The 23,663-nt window shown below is 41.5% G+C and overlaps 1 protein-coding gene across 2 annotated transcripts in view; it reads right to left on the reverse strand.

Annotated features, from left to right (window-relative positions):
- The window catches only part of LOC108783659 (proprotein convertase subtilisin/kexin type 5-like), an 89,033-nt gene that overhangs the window by 45,530 nt on the left and 19,840 nt on the right, over positions 1–23,663 (reverse strand). For both annotated transcript variants that reach the window (XM_018552272.1, XM_018552273.1), the window contains exons 4-9: positions 21,717–21,759; positions 17,750–17,895; positions 13,294–13,488; positions 8,698–8,784; positions 7,439–7,637; positions 835–1,058 (exon numbers count right to left, since the gene is read on the reverse strand). In XM_018552272.1, the coding sequence (XP_018407774.1) occupies positions 835–1,058; positions 7,439–7,637; positions 8,698–8,784; positions 13,294–13,488; positions 17,750–17,895; positions 21,717–21,759 (894 nt within the window). The remainder of the gene's footprint in view (positions 1–834; positions 1,059–7,438; positions 7,638–8,697; positions 8,785–13,293; positions 13,489–17,749; positions 17,896–21,716; positions 21,760–23,663) is intronic.

The following is a 23,663-nucleotide window of genomic DNA, read 5'->3' on the forward strand; positions in this document are numbered from 1 at the left end:
TCTTAGGGTAACGGGAGGACTCAAACTAGCGTCCTCCCGTCACCCTAGGCTCAGTATACCGCGAGCTACAGCATACTGAGACGCCACAGTATACCGCGAGCTGCTGCTCGCAGTATACCGAGATGCCGCAGCTGAAGCGAATCCCAACAATTGTGCCGGGAACCGCCCAGCTGCGTGACTGACAGCTGGCTCTGCCTTTCTAGAGGCAGAGCCAGCTGTACCCGTCCCCTCCCCCGTCCGTTCTGCCAGGGAGGGGGGAATCCAGCCCCTCAGAGAGCCGTGACAGGATCGAGAGGTGAGCGAACGCCGGTAACTGTTCGCTCACCTCCTGATCTACTGAGCCCACCTGTGACAGTCTCATTGTCACAGGTCGGCTAGAACTATGAGGTGAGTGAAAAGCACTCACCTCATTGTTCTCCTTTAAAGAGACATAATAAGCTTCCATGATTCTTTATATAGCCCTGTACTAGCGGTGAGAGTAACCTGTTTTCATGTACTATTCTCTGTACTTTATTGTCTCTATTTTTTGTACAGTCTTGTATATCAGATTTTTGTATACTATTTATGTGAAATGATTTTGATATAGTATGCGCATATTTAAAACCTTAAGCTGTTTGGAGTGCTGCCTTACCATCTGATAAAGTTTGGGATTACCCTGAGAATACCCCTTTTTTGTTCCAGCACCCTCATTTTTACTAGTTGCAATTTTCTGCCTATATTAAGATACTGCCTGAATGGGTGCCCTATTAATAATACTATTAGGAATAAATTCAACAGAAAGCATGCATAAAACATTCTGAAAACCAAAAGCAGTTTAGTAAAGATAATCTGTACCAAGGCATGCTCTTTCATCAGCACAGGCTGTACAGTGGGCTGAACAGTGCTTGCAGATACCGTCATCATCTGGATAATACCTCAGGGAACAATTTGGTAGGCACTTGCTGTTCTCCAGGTACAGGCCATCCACACAAGACAAACATTTTGTTTTACTTTCATCACATGTCCAGCAGGATCCTTCACACGTTTCACATGAGCCTTCAGCATTCCCAAAGTAGCCACTGCACAAATAAAGAACTTTGTTAGCAGACGTTTTTTTGTTTAAAGAAGAACTCTGGGCTTCCCCCTCACTGCAAGGGTTAACTGCTTGTTTTGGTCTTAGGAGGAAAATAACAAGTTATGCTCACCTGTCGTCAGAGCCAGATTGATCTTAGACCACTCCTTCCAGCCTCACTCCCTCTCCGCTGCAGCAGTCAAAGGTCCCTAAGTCATCATGTTCTATACACAGTGTATAAGACGTGAGAATGCCAAGGGACCTATCATCACTGTAGTTAAGGAGGAGAGAGGCAGGAGGGAACGCTGTCACAGTCGGTCAGCTTGGAGTATCGCACCAAAACTAGCAGTTAACCCTTGCAGTGCAGGGGTAGCCCCACTGCAAGGTTTAATAGAAAATGTGCCTGGAGTTCTTCTTTAAACTTCTAAAATAAGTGTCATTAAACTTTGCTAGTTCTGGAGTCATACTTTGGCGATGAGTTTTGCTACTTATGAAAATAATAAAAAACATTTTGTGAGAAAATATTGTTAAATATTTTCATTAAATTTTATTAATCTGCTTAAACTTATACGCAATTAACATAAATAATGTCGCAGAGGATCAGATAGCTAGGTGCTGAGCTTCCAGTGGGAAGCTATTGGGGGATACAGAACAGTTAACGGAGAGCTACAAATAACCCAATAGCCATCAGTTGGGTAATACCACTTGATAGTAAGTACAGGACTTTTAAAAGATATTTTCCCTTTTCACACTAAGATAGAGGGATTGTCCACCCACCAGAAGGGGAGTATTGAGCCTTGCTGCATATGATGTTGTAACGGAGTTCCTTACCAAGAAATCCTATATTTTAACCACTTGACTTCCGCGGTGTTAAACCCCCTTCCCATCCAGGCCATTTTTCAGTATTCAGCGCTGCGATACTTTGACTGGCAATTATTCAGCCATACAATGCTGTACCAAAATGAATTTTATATCCTTTTTTGGGGACAGATAGAGCTTTCTTTTGGTGGTATTTAATCACCACTGGGGTTTTTATTTTTTTACTATATTAAGGAAAAAGTACCGTAAATTTTGAAAAAAAACCTGTTTTAACAGAATCATTGCTACCAGTGTATGATATTTAGTCTGATGTTAAACATTTCTGGTTGTTTATAGAAAATATATTCAACAAAAAATAATCTATTCACCCCTGGTCATGAACCTAAATCATCGCTACTATCTTTGATATATAGGGGCGGGCCTATTCCATGTGATACCACGCTCAACCAGGAAGTTGCAGACGATTCAGACGCTGCTTTTGACCGGCCGGTCTTTACCATTTTAATTGTTCTCTATGTTTTTATAATAAATGTTTATACCTACTACACCATGAGGAGGTTTTCTTTTATAATTTTATAAACTCTGAACAGACGGGACTTTGCCGGGAGAGATACCAGGGATGTGGATCCTCTGATCTGTCTACACTGCTTTACTACCACAGCAGTGGGGTCAGTGCGCACCCCAGAGGGAGCATTCGTGGACACTTAAGACACAGTGGTGTGGGAAGATTTTTTTCAAATATTTTGTTGAAACATTCGTTTGGAGTCTTTTTCATCAAACTCACTTTGAATTAATCACCCATATTGCACTTGGATATATGCTTGATGGATCACCATCTGGGACTGGGTTAAATTCAATTGTTTTGGTCTGCAAATAGCCATTTGAAGTTATTGGACATTATTTATGCACTTTTGAAATCATCACTATTAGGGTGACAAAATAATGTGATGAAGATAATTGATCGTTTACACCGAGGCCATATAGAGCCTATCACATATTGTTTTAATATACTTTTGTTTAGTTGATTATTGCACTGTAATACTTTATTTATTGATTTTTTGCGATATTAAGTACACTTGATTTTTCACTTAAATATCACCTTTTAGCGCTGCACATTTAGCATTTTATCTTTGATATATGTAATTTCCTAAATAGAATCTTAATCACAATAGTTTAACATTGGCCAAATATAAAACACCAAATAATGTATATGTGTTTATTGAAAAATGTTAAATGTATTTACTCGTATAAATGCAGCTAGTGTAAATACCTTAATTTGACTTGCAATAATTAGGGAGTAATAGAACATACTGACTGTGACTGTTTGAAAGTAATCAATTAATTTTATTTTAAATGCAATTGTTTTATTATGAGAGGAAATTAAGATACAGAAAGGTGTCTAGTATATACGGTCAGTATACAGTTACACATAATAGTAGGAGTGGATCGCACAGACAAAGAGGTGGAATCCGCGTTTCCTAATCGACTCCAAGAAAAGGATTTTACAATAAGTACAAAAATCATGTATTATTTCTCATTCATTAGAAGACTTAGGAGAGACGCAGGGTTAATTCTGAGACAAGAAGGACCAAAAGCAGCCCAACTGAGGGGTAACCAACACAGCGAACAAAATGCTAACAAGCCCTCCAAAAACAACAGTGTACAACTGGGTTAGCTTGAAGCTCAAAGAGCTGCCTGAAGGACCTTATGTCTAAAGCTGCCATCAGAAGAGGCCTAAACATCCAACCTGTACAATATAGCGAACGTGTAAAGAGAACATCAGGTGGCAAATTTTAGAAACAAATACCTGATGCTGAAAAGCCCAAGAGACGCTCACTGATCTGGTGGAGTGTGCCTTGACAGGAAGGTAGAACCTTGTCCTTAAGTCTATAGGCTTAAATGATGATCTGCCTGAGCCAACTAGCAAGAGTTAAGCGAGAAGCAGGTTATCCCTTTTAGGGTCCCACGGGAATGACAAAAAAGGAGTCAGTTTCTTGTAGGGAAGCCATCCCTCAACGATATACAAACAGCTTGCACTACATCCAAACAATGGAGGGATATCCTGAAATGTACTGGCACAGGTCAGAGAGACAGAAGCACAATGTCTTGGTTAAGGTGAAAGGGAGAAACTATATGAAGGAGAGAGGAGGCCTAAGGCCTCTAGACAACCTTGTCAATGAGTGGCACCAGAAAAGGTGCCTAACAGGCTCCTAAATCAGAATCATGCCTTGCAGGGCTGATGGCAACAAGAAAAGCTACCTCGTGAATTAAAGTTGACAGAGGAATCGCTATGATGGGTTCAAGGTAGTTTTTTGAGAACAGACAGAACCAGGAACAAGAAACACCCTGTAGAAGGGCTTTCATTCACGGAAAAGAACCATGAGGGCTGAGATTTGTCCACTGAAGCTACTCAAAGCAAAATGCTGATCAAGAGCAGACCAGAGAAAGACCACTCTTCAGAGTCCAGGCTTTGACACCTAAGATAGTCCACCTGCCATTTTCCACACCTGAAATGTACAAAGCAGACAGGACTGAAATGTGAAGTTTCATCCAAACCAGAACCTGGTCAGCCTCTCTTGAGTCACAATACTTCTGGTTTCTCTCTAATGATTGAAGTACACCATGTTAGTGGCTTTATTCAAATAAATCTGGGTCAGATGACCCAGCAGTCAAGAGGTCTAGCAGTGAAGGGATAACTGAATCACACGGATTTTGATTATGTTGTTTGGTGGACTTCCTCTATTGATCAAGTCCCCTGTACCAAAAGGGTGTCTGGGACCCTTCCCCAGCCTGACAGGCTGGCACCCATTGTGAGAATCTTCCAGACCGAGAGAAATAAAAATTTACTCAATTTCAGGGCTGGATTTATGAGCCATCAGGTCAGGGATAACCTGGTCCTGGGCATCCTATGCAGCCTGATGAGTTGCAGTGGTGTGGAGTGGAATGGGGCATGCACAACTGTCTCAAAGGAGGCAACCATCAAGCTCATAATCCACATAAAATAGCAAAGGGCTTGTCAGCTCTTAGAATACAGAGTGTGAACCTGGGAGTAGAGAGTCATGAGTTTGTCTTGCAGAAGAAAAACCCCAGACAAAGCCATATCTACTAGGAGACCTAAAAATCCCAAGCAGTGAGTAGGTTCCAGCACTAATGTTGGTAGGTTTTGGAGCCAACTGAACCTCAACAGGGTCTAATGGGCATTGGCAGACAGGGCTTATGATGATTGTTCCCTCAAAAGAAGATCACCCGGGTATCCCACTATGAGGATGCCCTCAGAATTAAGCAGAGCAAGTATAGGAGCTAGCACCTTGTTATAGACCCGAGGTGCCATGGACAGAATGAAAGGAAGGACAATGAACTGGTGGTGTTGTGTGCCCACCATAAAACACAGGTAGTATTGATGCGCTGGAATGATGAGGATATGCAAATAGGAATTCTTGATATCCACAGAGGCAAGAAGGTTCCCCAAATGGAGGGAAGCAATGACGGACCTGATAGATTCCATGTGGGATTTTTGTGCTCGAATTAAGACATTACAAACCTGTAAATCCAGAATGGGGCAAATGTCTACTTTTGCTTGTGGGATAGTGAAAAGATTTAAGCAGGAACCCTGAAACCTTTCTTGTTCCAGGAAGACAGCAATGACCCCTTGAGAAAGGAGCTGTGTCAAAGCAGCAAGGAGATTTGCTAGTCTTTTGACATATTGGCAGACTGGACAACATGAAGCAGGGTGAAACACAAGGTAGACCTTGAAACTGTAGCTTGTAGCTCCTGGACATTATGTCCTTCACACAGGTCTGATAAGCTTTTGAACCGGGTGGTTGCAAATGCCAACAGACATCCCCCACTTTTTTTTTCTTTAACAGGTACATCCCCCCACTTTAAGAAATGGGGATGCCGGTTTGTGTGAAGGACTTGTTCGCCGGCTTGGAGGCTTTCGGAGTCTAAGGTTTGTGGTGGAACTGGGTCTAAGGATTGGAGATGGGCCTAGAGAACTAAGTAAACGGAACTCCTCCTAGCTTCAAAGGTAGAATCTGCCGCTTAGCCTTTTTTTGTTGAAGAAAAACAGGTGCTTTTCCCCTCCATGACACTATTGATAAAGTAGTTTAGAGAGGTGTCAAAAAGATGCTTGCCTTCAAAATGCATACACAATACGCATTTTTTGCACTGATGTTTGGCATTTGAACCAAAGGGCTTCCCTTTCTAGGGGAGACCTTTAATGTGGAACCCATTCTATATATCAAGCTTATGACATCTGCAAGCTCATGAACACAGCAGTGCAGGGCTACAGGCAAAGGTTACAATTGCTGGAGAATCAAGGGATTAGTACAGATCAATCCTGGATCCTAGACATATTCTTGAACCATACCCCCATTATATGGCAGATGGATATAACATTCATAACCAGTTGCAGGGTAGGGCCTGCTAGGAACAAAAAAAATCTTAGAAAAGCCTTCCAGTCTTTAGCCACAAGTTTTATAAACACTGGAATGTGCTTAACATGGATGGTCACATTCTTGTTAAGGCAGGAAATGGCCAGGTCCACAACTGAAACAGCCCACTTCTTAAGAAACTCCTCCTCAATAGGGCACTGTTGAGCAAAATGCTTGGGAAGAGTACATAACTATGCCAGTCAGCATACAAAACCAATTTTAGTAGTGAGTGTACTGCAGACTTTTGAGGAAACCTAGACTGGCAACCTTAAAAACTTCTGACACAGGTTGCTCCAGCACTAGACAGTTATGCACTGGTCAGTAAGGACTGAAATAGCCTAGGAATAATGTCAACAGACTGGGGATTCTCAGACACAAGCTCATATAAAAAGAAGAGGTTGCAGTCCTGTGCTGGGAAGTGGCTGTCAAATGCTGATCAGTAGAATAAAAACCTGGAAACTAATTGCACCTGTCACAGTGGGGAAATCAGGTGTATGCTTTTATGTCAACAGATTGCAAGCGTACATTTCAACACCATGTGATATTTTGATTGCTTTAGTTATGATTTATATATTCTTTTTATTTTTTGTTTGATTGTAAGTACTTTGCTGTGTATTTTTTACACTTGTATGGGCATGTAACAACAATTACAAGTCTGATGGGAACCCCCCTAGTAAAAATCGTCTGACACGCAGTAGGTAAGAGGTACCAAGTTTACATAACTTTTTAAAATATAACTACACAGTGATTTTTTTCCCTTTGTCTGGAGTATTTTTAAAGCAAATCTTTGTTTTGCCCATGTAGGTCACAGCTGAAGGTTCACTTTAAAAGAGAAGAAAAGCCAAACTTTGTAATTGGCTTTAGTCCTCTTTTGGGTCAAAGGAGTACATTTACTAATGTAGTCCTGTGATCCAAAGCCAGCATTTATCGGGCTACTGCCCCCTATTGCTGGCAGTGCAGAGTTGCGCTGCAGCCGGGAAAGACCCCAACAATATTGTTGAGATCTACTTTGCTGCCTGATTGACAGCTTGCTCTGCATTTCTAGAGCCAGCTGTGCCTGCCCCAGAATGCAATACCTTGAGGGACTTGCATTGATTTCAGTGGTTATGTAATACTTCAGGTGAGAAGTACTTACTCGGGACAGCCAGAAAGGCAGCTTCCTTCATGGAGAAACAAATGATGATCTTTGGTATTACATTTTAAGCAGTGTTCACTGCTACCTGCACAACTTTCACAGGTCACTGAGCACTTTTCACAGGTTTGACTGAATGGATCTCCAAAGAATCCGTGAGGACAGCTGGGAACACACTGGTTTTCCTCATCCAGAAAATGACCTGAAATATAGTCAGAATTTGCATGAAAGTTCCTCATTGTACACTCTCACCTTGCTCAAGGTCACTGTAATAAGGCAATCATCTTTAATGATATCATTCAGTATTAATCATACTGCTGCATTTCAGGCACAGCACAATCATTTTTAATAGAATTTTTTTTCTGCCTCCTCCTAAAACCCGAGATGAAGTAGGAACTATCAATAGTTTTAATATAAACCTATAATATGCAAACCTAAAATATATAGACATATGAATATTAATGCTTTAATCTGACATCAATCTGCTACTACATCATAAACTACACATATACAGTAAATATATGAAAAGATGCCAGTTTGAGAGAAACTGCAGTACATTTGTCTCACCACGTGAAGAGGACTGAATATTGTCTGACAAATTCTACACTAGTGACACTGATATAACATTGTAAAACTAGGCTGCCATTGAACTTTCATCCCCAGTTAAAGGATAGTTTGGTAATTACCACATGAATGCCAAGTCATTCGGTGGCAGAACAGGCTAAGGACCTGAGCCATAGGCTAGCTAAATACAACCAGTCTACCATATATACAGTATATTCCAAAGGCTAAGTTTATCAATTTGAGAGAAGTTGCAGCACATTTGTCTCACCACATGAAGAGGACTGAATCTTTTCTGAAAATCTACACTAGTCACACTAGTATAACATTGTAACACCAGGCTACCATTGAGCTTTCATCCCCAGTTAAAGGATAGTTTGGTAATTAACACACGTAACAGCTCTAGAACTGACCCTGAACAACTTCCCGGATTCCTATAGTCCATAAGACAAATGATTGCAAATTTAATTTGCACTACTTCCTTTGTCTCCTACTGAGATGCTCAAATCATACATTTAATAAACCACAACAGATAGTATATTCAAAGTAGTAAAAGAATTACAACAAGCATTGCTGCTAAGAGAGAATACAAATAATTCTATCAAATACAAAGAATTCTATCAAATACAAATGTATTTCCTGGAATGTTAATGAATTAACGTAGTACCTTCGCATTATACAAAAGAAGTGCTATACTTTACCGAAATGGCAGGAAAAGCAGTCCAGCGCTTGTGGGCCAAAACAACTCTGACAAGATGGATCACAGGCGTAACACTTGCCATCTGCCACTGAGGAGAACAAATACAATAGCAAGAATAATTATTATTTGTTCCTAAATACAACTTTAATTGGCTATGTGTATTTTTCACATTTTTCCATACATATATAAATTAAAAGAATATTTGTCTGTGGTAAGTTCACAAATATATATGCTTTATTAACCTTAAATACATCAATTTATTATATGCAGCTGTGATGCAGTCCATTTATTTTAACTGCTGCAGTCAAAATACATCCCAATGCTTTCCTATGGGCTTTCTTGTGCCTAATTCACACCATTGCAGTCCGTTCAGACGCGTTTCCTGAGGCTTGATAAAGAGGCAACCCCTCGAAACGCGTAGCCGCCACAGAGATCCCTTTGCTTAGACCACTTCAAGCACCCCTCGTCACCGTTACTTAGTGACTACACGGCACGATACCACGGACTCACATCGCCGCAGCTCCGTAGGAGTGCCCTGTCTCTAGAGACACCTGACACTCTGACGGCTTCTGTGTATTGCATGTCTGCCGCAATGGCTCAGCCTGGCCAGCTGTGTTCATGTAGGGGACAGCACCCGCTCTTAACATCAGTCACTGTCCACATAGGCACCTATTGTTTAGATCTCATCTGCCAATTCATATTCATACAAGGACACCAATGGGGGTTTCATTCCCCCTCAAGACTTGGCAACAGCCCAAACGTGAGTCTTTACCACACAGACAGTTGTGGCGCTCTTGTTCATTTTGTTTATGTTTTACACCACAGGGCTCTCCTCCCCCTGGTTTACATGGAGCTTGCACACTGTTTGTTATAGTCTGTACCTATAAGTTGTCATCCCATTTAGTGCGTTATTTCTTTATTACATTTGTTTTTCAAAAATCTGATCACAGACACCCTAAATTACACTTAAGAAATGCTGGCCTTTTGTTCAATATCTACTGCCAGATTAAGTTCCTGTGGGAAGTGTGTCCTTCCCACAGGAGTGCGCTTTATCTATTGTGTTTTCTATTGAAACCAGATTTTGAACACCTTTGTTTACTTCACCAGAAGAAGCACACCTCAAGTTTGTAGGTATCCCTAGTCAAAAGAAAATTCCAATAGAAAACATCTTTTCTTTCTTGCAACTGACACAATCATGCATACTAATATACAATGGACCAATAAAGAGAACAACAAATAACTGGATGGAAATTTCAAATATGTACAATCAAACGTCTGACATGGCCTTTTTTTGAAAATCCTAATGGAGTTGTGTTACCTGCTGAATTATTTCTGTTTCTGTTCATCCACTTCTAAGATTTACACAGCTCTGCCACACAACACAACCCTGTCTGGCAAACATCAGAAACCTGATATTTCTGCTGCAGTTCAGTAAAACATACAGGTGCTCCCCACCCTACCCTCATCTCTTTGTAACAATTCTCTCTCCTTCTATCAGACCAGTCAAGTCAAATTCAGGTAGCTTGTATTTAAAAAAAATATATATTAACCTCCCTGGCGGTATTCCCGAGTCTGGCTCGGGGTTAATTTTCAATACCAGGAGCGGTAACCCCGAGCCAGAAAAGTGTCACTTACCTTGTACCTGCGAGCCCGCGGTGTCCTCTGCTGTACGCGGCCGATGCCGGCATCTAACTTTTAGTTTCGTTTTCGGGCGTCACAGCAGGCGGGAAATTCAAAAGTGAAAAGTTGCAATATACACAGAATACACACAATACAATGTAATCTGCTATGATTACAATTATGTATCGAACTATTTCACTTCAATTTTGTCCCTAGAGCTTTGTCCAGTGAATGTACCGCTTTGGCTTGCTAAAATCCTGAATAATCATACCGCCGGGGAGGTTAATAGATGCATAGCTGCATTATTTTGTGTCTTCTATATTTGTCTGGAGTTCATGACATAGGATATCAAACAGACAAGCACTGCATTGTTTTCTATGAGTATGCTGACTCACAGACTTACATTGCAAGAAAAAAGCTGTAAAGCAGAACCCTTGTGCAGCTCTACAAAGAGTCTGAGAATATAATAATCAAATATGATTGCTCTTGTGTCATAGATAATTACTAATGAAACATAGAAAACATAATAAATACAATAACACACATTGACAATTATTATGACATTTACTTTAAGCTCTTTTACATGTATTTCCACAATATCATTAAATAGACTATGGGGTCTATTCACAAAGCTGCCGAAGGATCTAGCCGTAGCTTCGGCCGAAAGCTTCGGCCCCAAGACCCCTTTGGTTCAGTAGAACCGAAGGGGTGCTGTACGGGCTATTCACAATAGCCCGTACAGCTCCCGAACGTGGCCGAGCGGCTCAGTGGAGCCGAACGCATATGCCTCGGCTCGGACCTATAAGGAAAAGAAGAGTCACATTAAAAGTTTATTAAAAAAAACCTTGTATATGACCATCACAAATTATACCAATGATGACATTTATTTACCTGCAAAAAAACAATTCAGATACTTTTGCCATAATATTTTTTTTCTTTATTTATGATAATTGAAATCCTAATCAGTAACAACATATACACACACACAGAGAATATACATACTTTATAGCCACTTCCTGTATTCTACCTAGGATTAGAACAAAGCCTTAGAAGGTAATTATGTGCAGAGTTGTTAAAAGAGCTTGTCTAGCACTCCTGGGACACATGCAAGGCTTGGAACATTTGACTAGATCAGCAGATCCCAAATTTCCAGAATCAGGGCCATACCATGGGATTAATCATATTACACAAAGTTATCTTGCCTCAGCATACAATATTGTCCTTCTATATGCGTATTTAGCTGGAGCTACAGCACACAGGGCTGTAGGGTCATTAAAGGATAAGGTCACCTTTTGCAAAAATTAATAATATATAAAAATTATGCATTTCTTTAACTGCCTCCCGGCTGGCCGTTGTAGAGGAGCTGCCGGCCGGGAGCTTCCTGGATCTGACCGACTGTCTAAAGACGGCCTGTTGGCCCCACCCACTCGTGCGAGAAACTGCCCAAATTTAAAAACAGGCAGCAATGCCTGTTTACATACAAGCGATCCGCCGGCTATAGAACCGGCAGATTGCTTGTAGAACACGCTGGTCTGTTCCGCCCCTCCCTCCGCAGCCCCCCCCCTTCCCGCTGGTTCCGAGCTCCGCTGTGCCCAGTGCGAGCCCGGGTCCAGCATGGGGGCTCTGTGACAGGGAATCAGAGGGAGATTGGTACACGATCTCCCTCCGATCCCCTCTCCGGTGTCAGAATGCAGAAGTAATGTATGTTACATCACTTCCTCATTCTTGTGTCACTCTCCAGCTTCAGAAGCTGGAGAGAAGCTGATGAAGCAGATATGTGCTTCATCAGCTTCATTGGGGGTCCCTAGGTGACATTAGGGGTCTTAGAGACCCCTGATGTCTCCATAAAGAGGACCTGTCACATCTCTTTGCTATCACATAGGGGGGTTTCTTAATAACGTTAAGTGAAAAAAAAATAGGGGAAAAAAATTAAAGTTGCAAAAAATAAAAATAATAAAGTCACACATGAAAAAGAAGTTAAAAAACACCACAATTTTCTTTTAAAGTCCCCACCCATATATACATGCGTGTAAACATGCGTCGGGTGCGCATCCATGCAAAAATGATGATTGCGCCCATTACGCCGCACATGTTACATATCACAGTGAACGTTGCAGTGAGAGCAATAATTTTGGGCCATTAATCACTGATAACACTAAACTGATGAGCGGTGAAAGCTTTTAAAGCGTCGCCTATGGTAATTTTTGGGTATAGTAGTTTTTAGCAATTTCATGTGTGCGCGGAATTTTAAGGCTTGACATGTTTAGTGTCTATTTACCCGACGTGACCCCGTTCTTTTATATTTTAACTAAAAAATTGGGTAATGATAATTGTCTCCTAACACAATGTAAAAAAAAAAAAAAATTTTTACATTTTCAATAATTTTTCCATAATATAGTAAAAAAATAAAAAAACCCCAGTGGTGATTAAATACCACCAAAAGAAAGCTCTATGTGCCTCCCAAAAAGTTTATAAAATGAATTTCAGCACAGCGTTGCATGACTAAATAAACGTCAGTCAAAGTACCGCAGCTCTGTATACTGAAAAATGGCCTGGAGAGGAAGGGGGTGTAAACATCTGGTCTTCAAGTGGTTAATATTTGCATTTAAGCCTGGGCAGCATTGCAATTGTGATCACTCACTCACAGCTGCAAAGCTCAGGCTTCTGCAAATTTCCAAACTGTCAGAGCTCCTACGGAGGTACGAAGTTTCAGTTAGGAGAGATGGGGGGGAAGGACAGCTGGACTTCAAACTGCAATAAAGCACCTCATACAGCATCCAGCCATCCTCCCTCTGGGTAGATGCGGGAGAATGGGCAGCTCTACCTAGAGTGAGGACGCCGTTTGAGGTGATTTAAAGTTAAAAATTTGCAAAATATGAACTTATCCTTTAAGTAATTGTTCTTTATATAATATGACTGACCCTTTGATTTCAATTACAGAAGATTAGACTGGGTTTTTTTTTTTTTTATAACCTACCATTAAAATATTGTCCATCAGAGCAGGTCACAAGATGGCACATGCCATAGGATGGCTCTTTCCCATCTGGACAAAAGTCACAATCCCGTGGTGACAGTCCATGGCAGGTCTGGCAGGATTTATGACAGCTTTCACATTGCCAGTTCTTTGAATTCTGGAAAGTACCATCTGGGCACTTAAGTACACAATCTGCATCTGTAAAATAAAGTGTTTTGTTTAGAATTAACCACTTCAAGACCAGGTGTTTAGACCCCCTTCCTGGCCAGGCCATTTTTCAGTACTTTGCAGTACTGCAGTACTTTGACTGAAGTTTATTCCGTCATGCAACGCTGTACTGAAATTAATTTTATACCATTTTTTGGGGACAGATAGAGCTTTATTTTGGTGGCATTTAATCACCACTGGGGTTTTTATTTTTTACTATAATTAGGAAAAATGAAAGAAAATTTTGAAAAAAAAAAGTTTTTTTTTACATTATGTTAGGAAACATTTATTATTACCCAGTTTTTTGGTAAAATATAAAAGTCAGGGTCACGTCGGATAAATAGACACCAAACATGTCAAGCTTTAAAATTGCGCGCACCCGCGACATCGCAGAAAACTACCATACCCAAAATTGGCCATAGGCGACAACTTTAAAAGCTTTTACCGCTCATCAGTTTAGTGTTATCAGTGATTGATGGCCCAAAACGTATTGCTCTCACTGCGACATTCGCGGCGATATGTAACATGTGCGGCGTAATGGTCGCAATCGTCGTTTTTGCACGTATGCGTCCCCGACGCATGTTTGCATGCGTGTATGTATGGGTGGGGACTTTAAAAGAAAATTGTGGGGTTTTTTTACTTCTTTCTCATGTGTGACTTTATTTTTTTATGTGTTATTCTTTTTTATGTGTTACTTTACATTTTTTTGGGGGGGGAACTTAATTTTCTTTTTCCTTTTTACTAAACTTTATTGCTATCACATACGAGGCTAATAAAAACCCCCTATGTGATAGCACAATATGTGACAGGTCCTACGCGCAGGGGGGACACACACCAATCGGCACCCCATACACGCGATCCGCCGGCTCTACAGCCAGCGGATCGCTTGTATGGTAACAGGCATCGCTGCCTGTTTTTAAATTCCGGCCGTTTCCCGCTCGTGCGCACGCGAGGGGAGTGTCTGAGCGGACGTCTAAAGACACCCGCTCAGATCTAGAGAGCTCCGGGCCGGCCGTTTTTTTACTACGGCCGGCCCAGAAGTGGTTAAGTAGACAGATGTGGTTACATGCAGGGCCGGCCTTAGGCCTTTAGGCGCCCTGTGCGAGAAAGCTTTACAGCGCCCCCTCAGTGACCACACCCTCAGTGGCCACACCCTTTCATGGCCACACCCCCAGTAACCACACCCATTTATTACCCATATTTTTGGTAAAATATAAAAAGCGGGGTCACGTCGGGTAAATAGACACCAAACATGTCATGCTTTAAAATTGCGCGCACCCGCGAAATCGCAAAAAATGACCATGCCCAAAATTGACCATAGGTGACGCTTTAAAAGCTTTTACCGTTAACAGTTTAGTGTTATCAGTTATTGATAGCCCTACAATTATTGCTCTCATTCCGACGTTCGCGGTGATATGTAACATGTGCGGCGTAATGGGCGAAATCGTCGTTTTCACGCGTATGCGCACCCCACGCCTGTTTGCATGCGTGTATGTATGGGGGGACTTTAAAAAAAAAATTATTCTTTTTTATTTGTAAGTTTACATTTTTGGGGGACACACCGGAGTGATCAGACGATCGATCCAGTGTTTGTCCTTCTCACACGGAGGACCGGTAAATATCACTGATATTTACCGATCCTCCACTCAGCCTCGCACAGAGCCGCTGTCATCCTGAAACTGACAGGATGACAGCGGCTCCGATCTCCTACCCGGTCGGCCATCCTGACAGCTGCGGGCGCGGCCTCTCTCCCCTTCACTGCTCCGCCATCCTGACAGCAGGCAGCGCTCCCTCCTGCACCCCTAAGGCCGGCCCTGGTTACATGTATAGAATAAAACTTTCACGATGCTCAAATCAGTACATCCATATTTTGTTTACCTGTATATCCAGTTTCTGTCTTGCCGTACCTTACATCATACAAAAAAACACACATAAACTATATGCTGACCCCACAATTTTCCTAGCTTATGCGTACATTCAAGTGAAAATATTTTCCACTGTTTAAATCAGGCCCCCCCTCTACCCCAAAAAAACATGATTTTGATACTTTTTTTAATATATTAAATAAACAGTATGTATGTTATGACTTTCAGGGTTAGTTCACACCAGCCCCAGTGCGTTCTGGCCTGATCTGGTGCCGGAACGCAGTGGATCGCATCACGGCCGGCTCACTGCGTTCTGGGGTAGGAGGGGGCGTGGAGGGGGAGTACTCATGAAAATGCCCAGTATCTGCACTGGTGCATCCCTACGTAATAATATAATGTATTGCTGGGACTTGTAGTCCTGCATAGTTGGTGCTATCATTATACTTTATAATGCTAATCATTATAATCATTATGCAGAATACCACCAGCTATGCAGGACAACAAGTCCCAGCAATACATTATAATCAGCAATGCTGAATACCACCACCCCCCTTCCTGGTCCAGCCTTCACCCACACCAGCCTTACCTGACTCCTGTAGCAGCTTTTTCGTCTTTGCCAGCCAGGGGGCGGGATTAAGTGGAGAGGGTCCCCTCCCAACAGAAGAATGTGCGGCCTGCACATGCCTGCAGTGTTGGTAGCGGCTTTACGAGGCTGAAGCTGACCAACACAGCCCATGGCAAAGCAGCGGGGGAGGGTGCGGCACTATCTCGGGGGGATGTGCCTCTTCTTCCTCTCTGGCCCCCCCAACAGGCGGAGCACCAGGGCCCGGTCGTAATTGCGATCACTACGACCCTGGTCGTTCCGCCAGTGGTTTAAATGTTACCTTTAATATATTTGAATCATATCCATTACAGTGATCTATTATACCAATATTCTAGATTGTGAGCTCTCACAAGCAGGGCCCATGTAACCCTACTGATATTTAAATTGTATTGTAATGTCTCCCTTTATTCTGTAAAGCTCTGCGCAAACTGTCTCCCTTTATTCTGTAAAGCTCTGCACAAACTGGTGGCGCAATATAAATCCTAAATAATAATAATAATAATCATTATATGTAAAAAAAAGAAAATGTAAAATCTTCTATTTATAATCCAATGCTCTAATTACCCAGTCACTAGGGGGTTATTGACTTAGTTGCCAAAGGCAGCCGAGTGAATAACCGAGCCGAAGTGATGTGAGCCGAAACGCTGTTCGGCTATGCACTTCAGCCTTGTACGGCTGATTTCAGCCATAAATCGGCTAAAATCAGCCATACATCGGCTGCCTTCGAAGTGCAAAAGGAGTTCAGCCGATCCAAATAATCCGAAGCTCCGGCAGCTCATACGATTCCATTCACCCCTATTCTCATAGGGGCCGAACAGCAGTAAGTGAATAGCCGAATGCCGCCGAGCCACATTCGGCTCAGCTATTCTGCTCGGTACCTCTGAGGTAGCGAGCAAAATAGTAAAAAAGTTAAATGGGGAGAAAAAATGTAGAAAAAATATTTAAAAAATTAAAAAAAAGGAAAATTAAAAAGAATTAAAATATTTTAAAGAAAATAAAAAAAACAATACACGCTGACCCGACCGCACGTGACGAGGTCCCGCCGCATAATGTCAAATCTGACAATTTTGACATCACCGCTAGCTCCGCCCAACTGTTTCCTATTGGCCGGCACCTTCCAGAGGCCAATGAATAACAACTGGGTGCCAATAAATAACAACTGGGTAGGAACAGTCGTGATGTTACGGCCGGCTCTGTCCAGTTGTTATTGTTTAATGACTGAAGGGCTCAGACGGCCGAAGCGAGCCAAAGGATCAGCCGAAGCTACAGCTGGATCCTTCGGCTCCACAGTGTATAACCCTCTAAGAAAATCTTTATCACTATGGAAGTATATGAATTTATATTTACAGAAATTCCTCATAAAGTATCCTTATCATTGCAACATATTCACACTGATTATTATAATTTAAAGCAAGTGTTATCATTATTTTTTTTATTTTAAATTTGAGTAACACTGATCCTTACAACTTAAAATTTTTATATAGATATAGACACACGTTTAGGGCATGTTTATAAAGCAGTGCATTTTATATTCACCAGTCACAGCAGGTGAATCTTCCAGGTGCATGTGTTTGATGAAATTCACATTTGTTGTTTTATGAACACTCCCTTTAATGTACGTGTATGTTGGGTGTATACTATGCTTTTATCTCAGTGTGCCTTTCTGTCTCTGAGTGTGTGCGTGCATGTATGTATGGGTGTCTTTAGTTATTCAGAGCTGAACAAATATGTGACAGGTATGCAGTAAAGTGGCTGATAAGGCTTTACAGCTCTCCTCTCTTACCATACAGATAATATCCACTTTGGCAGGAAGAGCAATGTGTTTCATTGTGGCATTCACGACACCATAATGGACAGGCCATACACATTTTCCTGCCATTGTCCTCATATGTTTTCAGGGGGCAGTGTTTCCGGCACTGGAGGCGATATCTAAAATTGAGTGCATCATTAAAAACATGAAAACATCTTGAAAGAAAAATTACAATAAAATACTTAACAGGTAAAGTTGGTCATACAACGCTAGAGCTTGTGTCAAGGACTGAATGTCAAAAACGTAAACCATGATGATGATTACCCACAAAATATTTTACCCAGTAAAATAATCGAAGTATTCCGTTTTTGCCAAGCATTACATATTTGGTGTTACTCACATAGCTGGGAAATCTTCACCTGTAGTATTTGTCTTTAGGGTGTTTTGTTCTATTACAAAAGGTGAAATGGATACATTGGTTGAATTACTAAAGACAAAAAGACTGTTCACTTGGCAAAATAATTTGCACTGTGCAGGGGAAGTTTAGTGACTGATGTAAATTTCTGCTGACTTCCATCTTCCAATCGTGTAGAAGCAAAAATATTTTGTTCCCTTGCATGTGATTGGCTAATCTTTGAAACATGAAAGATCACCACATTCACCAGCTCAGGGAAACTTCCCCTGCAAAGTGCAAATTCCCTTGCAAAGTGAACAGCCTGTTTCCCTTTAGTACATCAGCTTTATTACGTTTCATTTTTGGGGGCTCCTATTGACAGCTTTCAGTGCAGAGCTCCCTCTCACTAAGATCCCCTCACACTTAAAGTGGCTCTAAACCCAGGAGTTAAATCTTAAAAATGCATTCAAGTACCTTAACTATTAACAAAACTGTAACTTATTTGTGTATCACTCGGCTGTAGATCCTCAAATCATCTCTGAATTCAAGCTGACACTGTCCTTCCTTCTGGAGGGTGGCTACCTTTGTTCCCCATGGTTCCTCAATACAAATTAGTAAACTAAACGTGAGATTGTAGTCCATCCTGGGAGTGAGCTTGGAGCGGTGGCTACTTTACAACACACAGGGACCATGGGAGGCGGGCATGCGCAGAACGTGACGCCGGCCAATATGGCCGTTGCTCGTTCTGCAGTTTATTGTGCGGTGTCGGATTCAGAGGCTCATTGCTTCCGAAACAGCATTAAAATTAATTTCCTTTGACGTATACAATGAAAATGTTTTTAGTTTTCATTTGTTTCGTCCGAAACAAATTTTTTTTGCCATGCACATGTCTAATAAAAACCCTTCTTGTGGCAAAAAAGATTCCAGCCCTGGGATCCTGAAACTGAAATCTACTATTCCAGGATAGACTATACTTTTGTAATTCGCCACTTATGTTAATACTTAAATTACAAGTGTCAGTCTTTTTGAGGCCTCTCCTGACAGCCTCAGCAGATTGATCCCAGAAGAACTGGAATAATTGATGAGCTACAGATAATCTAGTGTTTCCTGAGATAAATGTAGTTGTGGAAATGTCTCCTGTTTGTGTGTATATACACGTTTCAAAGTAACCATCTAGGTAAAAATGTGTTTACAGTAGGATTTATGGCATTGGCAAGTAAAACAAAATAAAAGTAACAAAGCACATACTTGGTAAAAATTATTGCTGATACAAATATATAAGGGAGAAGGGCATGTCCACACAGACTGGCCTGGTGGTCATTAAACCCACATCAGTCAGGAAAGGCACCAGTCCCTGATAGAAATGATCAAGCTATTGACATTTTGCTGCACCAAGCCCAACGTGTTTTTAACTGAAAGGCATAGCCTTCAGGGTAATCTGAACAGATTACCCTGATCAGTACAAAACTAGAGGGAAGCAAGATTTCTGTGCTGAATATCAACCATGCTCGATTTGTCAGAAAAGGTTAGAATATGAAAGGATTTGGCTGATCTATCACTGACACAAACATAAGTATAAATCCTGTATAATATAAATATTTTACTAACAACAGACTAACCTATTATTGTCAGAGGAAATTATATATGAGTGTATCTCATATATTAGTTTCAGCTTTTAAGTTGCATTAGTGAAATGGAGAGGTGAGTGTTTTCATTAGCGATCAAAATAATTTTAATCGATCAAAAAGTTTAACGATTAATCGACAAATTAATCTTTAATTTCCACAGCCCTAATATATTTATATAATTAGAATATCGTGCAAAAGTTCATTTATTTCACTAATGCAACTTAAAAGGTGAAACTAATATATGAGATAGACTCATTACATGCAAAGCAAGATAGTTCAAGCCGTGATTTGTCATAATTGTGATGATTATGGCTTACAGCTCATGAAAACCCCAAATCCACAATCTCAGAAAATTAGAATATTACATGCAATCAATAAAACAAGGATTGTACATAGAACAATATCTGACCTCTGAAAAGTATAAGCATGCATATGTACTCAGTACTTGGTTTGGGCCCCTTTTGCAGCAATTACTGCCTCAATGCGGCGTGGCATGGAAGCTATCAGCCTGTGGCACTGCTGAGGTGTTATGGAAGACCAGGATGCTTCAATAGCGGCCTTCAGCTCTTCTGCATTGTTCGGTCTCATGTCTCTCATCTTTCTCTTGGCAATGCCCCATAGATTCTCTATGGGGTTCAGGTCAGGCGAGTTTGCTGGCCAATCAAGCACAGTAATCCCACGGTCATTGAACCAGGTTTTGGTGCTTTTGGCAGTGTGGGCAGGTGCCAAGTCCTGCTGGAAAATGAAGTCAGCATCCCCATAGAGCTCGTCTGCGGAAGGAAGCATGAAGTGCTCCAAAATCTCCTGGTAGACGGCTGCGTTGACCCTGGACTTAATGAAGCACAGTGGACCAACACCAGCAGATGACATGGCTCCCCAAATCAACACAGACTGTGGAAACTTCACACTGGACTTCAAGCATCTTGCAGTGTGTGCCTCTCCATTCTTCCTCCATACTCTGGGTCCTTGGTTTCCAAATGAGATGCAAAATTTGCTCTCATCAGAAAAGAGGACTTTGGACCACTGAGCAACAGACCAGGTCTGTTTTTCTTTAGCCCAGGTAAGACGCTTCTGACGTTGTTTGTTGTTCAGGAGTGGCTTGACAAGAGGAATACGACATTTGAAGCCCATGTCCAGGATCCGTCTGTGTGTGGTGGCTCTTGATGCACTGACTCCAGCCTCAGTCCACTCCTTGTGAAAGTCCCCAAGTGGCTGGAATGGCCTTTTCCTGACAATCCTCTCCAGGCTGCGGTCATCCCTGCTGCTTGTGCACCTTTTTCTTCCACACTTTTCCCTTCCACATAACTTTCTATTGATGTGCTTTGATACAGCACTTTGGGAACATCCAACTTCTTTTGCAATTACCTTTTGAGGCTTTCCCTCCTTATGGAGGGTGTCAATGATGGTTTTCTGCACAACTGTCAAGTCAGCAGTCTTTCCCATGATTGTGATTCCTACTGAACCAGACTGAGAGACCATTTAAAGGCTCAGGAACCCTTTGTCCTTTGCAGGTGTTATGGCTTATTAGGGTGGGACACTTTGGGCCTAGAATATTGCACCTTTTCACAATATTCTAATTTTCTGAGATTGTGGATTTGAGGTTTTCATGAGCTGTAAGCCATAATCATCACAATTATGACAAATCACGGCTTGAACTATCTTGCTTTGCATGTAATGAGTGTATCTCATATATTAGTTTCAGCTTTTAAGTTGCATTAGTGAAATAAATGAACTTTTGCACGATATTCTAATTATTCGAGTAATTATACTCGAATAATTCTGCCCATTGTGCAAATTTTCCTGGTCAATAATTTCCTCTGACAATAATAGGTTAGTCTGTTGTTAGTAACTGGTATGGGTCTCTGTATGGCTGCAAATACTTTGAGTTAATGCTTGTTATATTTTGTATTGTATTTGTATGAAGTTTCTGCACAGAATTATCCATTCTCACTAATAAGTTAGTATACCAGTCACTCACAGAAAATAGCTTTGTAGGCAGCTAAGGCAGATTTCAGAATCATCTGTATAAAGACAAAAATATGAACAATAACTAGCATCTTTATTCTTATATGTTTGAGTATACTTTATACATACAGTGACCTATACCCTCCAGAATAACCAGGTCTGCCCTATTACTGCAGCCAATTGACCAATGTTTCTCCGTAAAGTAGAAATAAGGAAATAGAATAAGAACATTTCAACTACAGGAGCTTTATTTCACATTATGCCCTTGAGAGGGAGTGGGGGCATAAACAACTGTAAGCACATCTGCAGTCTCAACAGATAGAAGAAGGCAGCAGGTTAAGCAAGTCACTGGTTCATAAGCAAAAAGGAAATATCGGTACTCGTACTCGATTCTGAAAAAACAGTATTGGCGCATCCCTAATTATTATACATTATATTGTTGCATATTGTGACATGTCAGGAATTGATCCATACGGAGTTGTAAAGTAATTTATAGGTTCACGTTAATCAGAGACTTGATTGAAGTGAAATTAAGATGAGAGAAGCTATATACAGTAATACCTTGGTTTACGAGCATAATTCGTTCCGGAAGCATGCTTGTAATCCAAAGCGCTTGTATATCAAAGCGAATTTCCCCATAGGAAATAATGGAAATTCAGATGATTCGTTCCACATCCCAAAAATATTCATATAAAATGATTACAATACTGTACTGTAATATAATAACGTATAAAATATAAAGAAAAATAAACCAATTACCGGTACCTTTTGTGGCCGGTGTGCGAGGGACAAGAGAGAGGAGGATTATTGCGTAGGACGACTTTCACTATCACTAACGGAATCACTGCTATCTCTTGACTCAATGGAATCTTTTTCATTTCGTGAAACCTTAACAAGGAATCTATCCAATGTGACATTGCATTGTCGTTAAACAGACTCATCGCTTGCACTGCTACAGCCTTATTCAGGTGGTGCTTTTCTACAAAATGTTGCTCTTCTTGCAAGACATTTGCTTGTATATCAAAGCAAAATTTTTCAGAAATGTTTGCTTGTCTTGCAAAACGCTCTCAAACCAAGTTACTTGTAAACCAAGGTATTACTGTACATGAAATCATAACTGTAGTATGCCACAACAAGCATGTAAAAATAGCATACATATTGTAAAAATAAGTTTAACCCCTTCGTGACTGACGACGTACAGTGTACGTCGCCGGCATCGGGGCTGTTTAAACAGACTCCCGGCGACTTTTGCCACCGGGAGTCTGTTTAAACTTGTAGAGCCGAGTGTCGCCTTTACAACAGAAGCGATTCTGGCGACTTACCTGTCTCCAGATCGCTTCTGTGTCCCGAAGAAGGGGCTGGACACCGCCGCCGTGCTTCCCGGGCTCCGTTGCCCCTCCTATGGGGCCAGGACCGGCGTCCTTGGTGTCCGCGGGGAGGAGGTCGACGAACTTCCGTTCATTGATCCCCTCCCCGTTCTATGGGACCGGGAGCGATGCAGATTGCATCACTTCCGGTCCCTGGGCTGTCAGTTCTGGGCTCCTGCAGCCCAGCTATAAGCTATTGAAGTGCGATCTGCATTTCAATAGCTTATTTCCAGTGTAAAGGTGACACTGGGGGTCTTTTGGACCCCCAGCATCACCTTAAAGAGTACCTGTCACCACCATCTGCTATCACATGGGGGGGCTTGTAAGCCCCCCCCCACCCCATGTGATAGCAGTCAAAGTAAAGTAAAAAAAACAAAAAAAAACAGTTTTTAAAATTAAAATCAAAATAAAATAAATCTAATAATAATAATAAAACAATTTTAAAAGTCCCCCGCCCCGCGTCGCCACGTAAACACGCGTTGGGTGCACCCACGTATGAAAACGGCGAACGCGCTACACATGTTGGGTATCGCCGCGCACGCCGGAGTGAGAGCAATAATTCTAGGGCCAGTATTTTGGGGTATCTCTAAATT

The sequence above is a fragment of the Nanorana parkeri genome, unplaced genomic scaffold (genome assembly GCF_000935625.1).
Source record: "Nanorana parkeri isolate BGI_ZX_2015 unplaced genomic scaffold, ASM93562v1 scaffold82, whole genome shotgun sequence".
NCBI lineage: Eukaryota > Metazoa > Chordata > Amphibia > Anura > Dicroglossidae > Nanorana > Nanorana parkeri.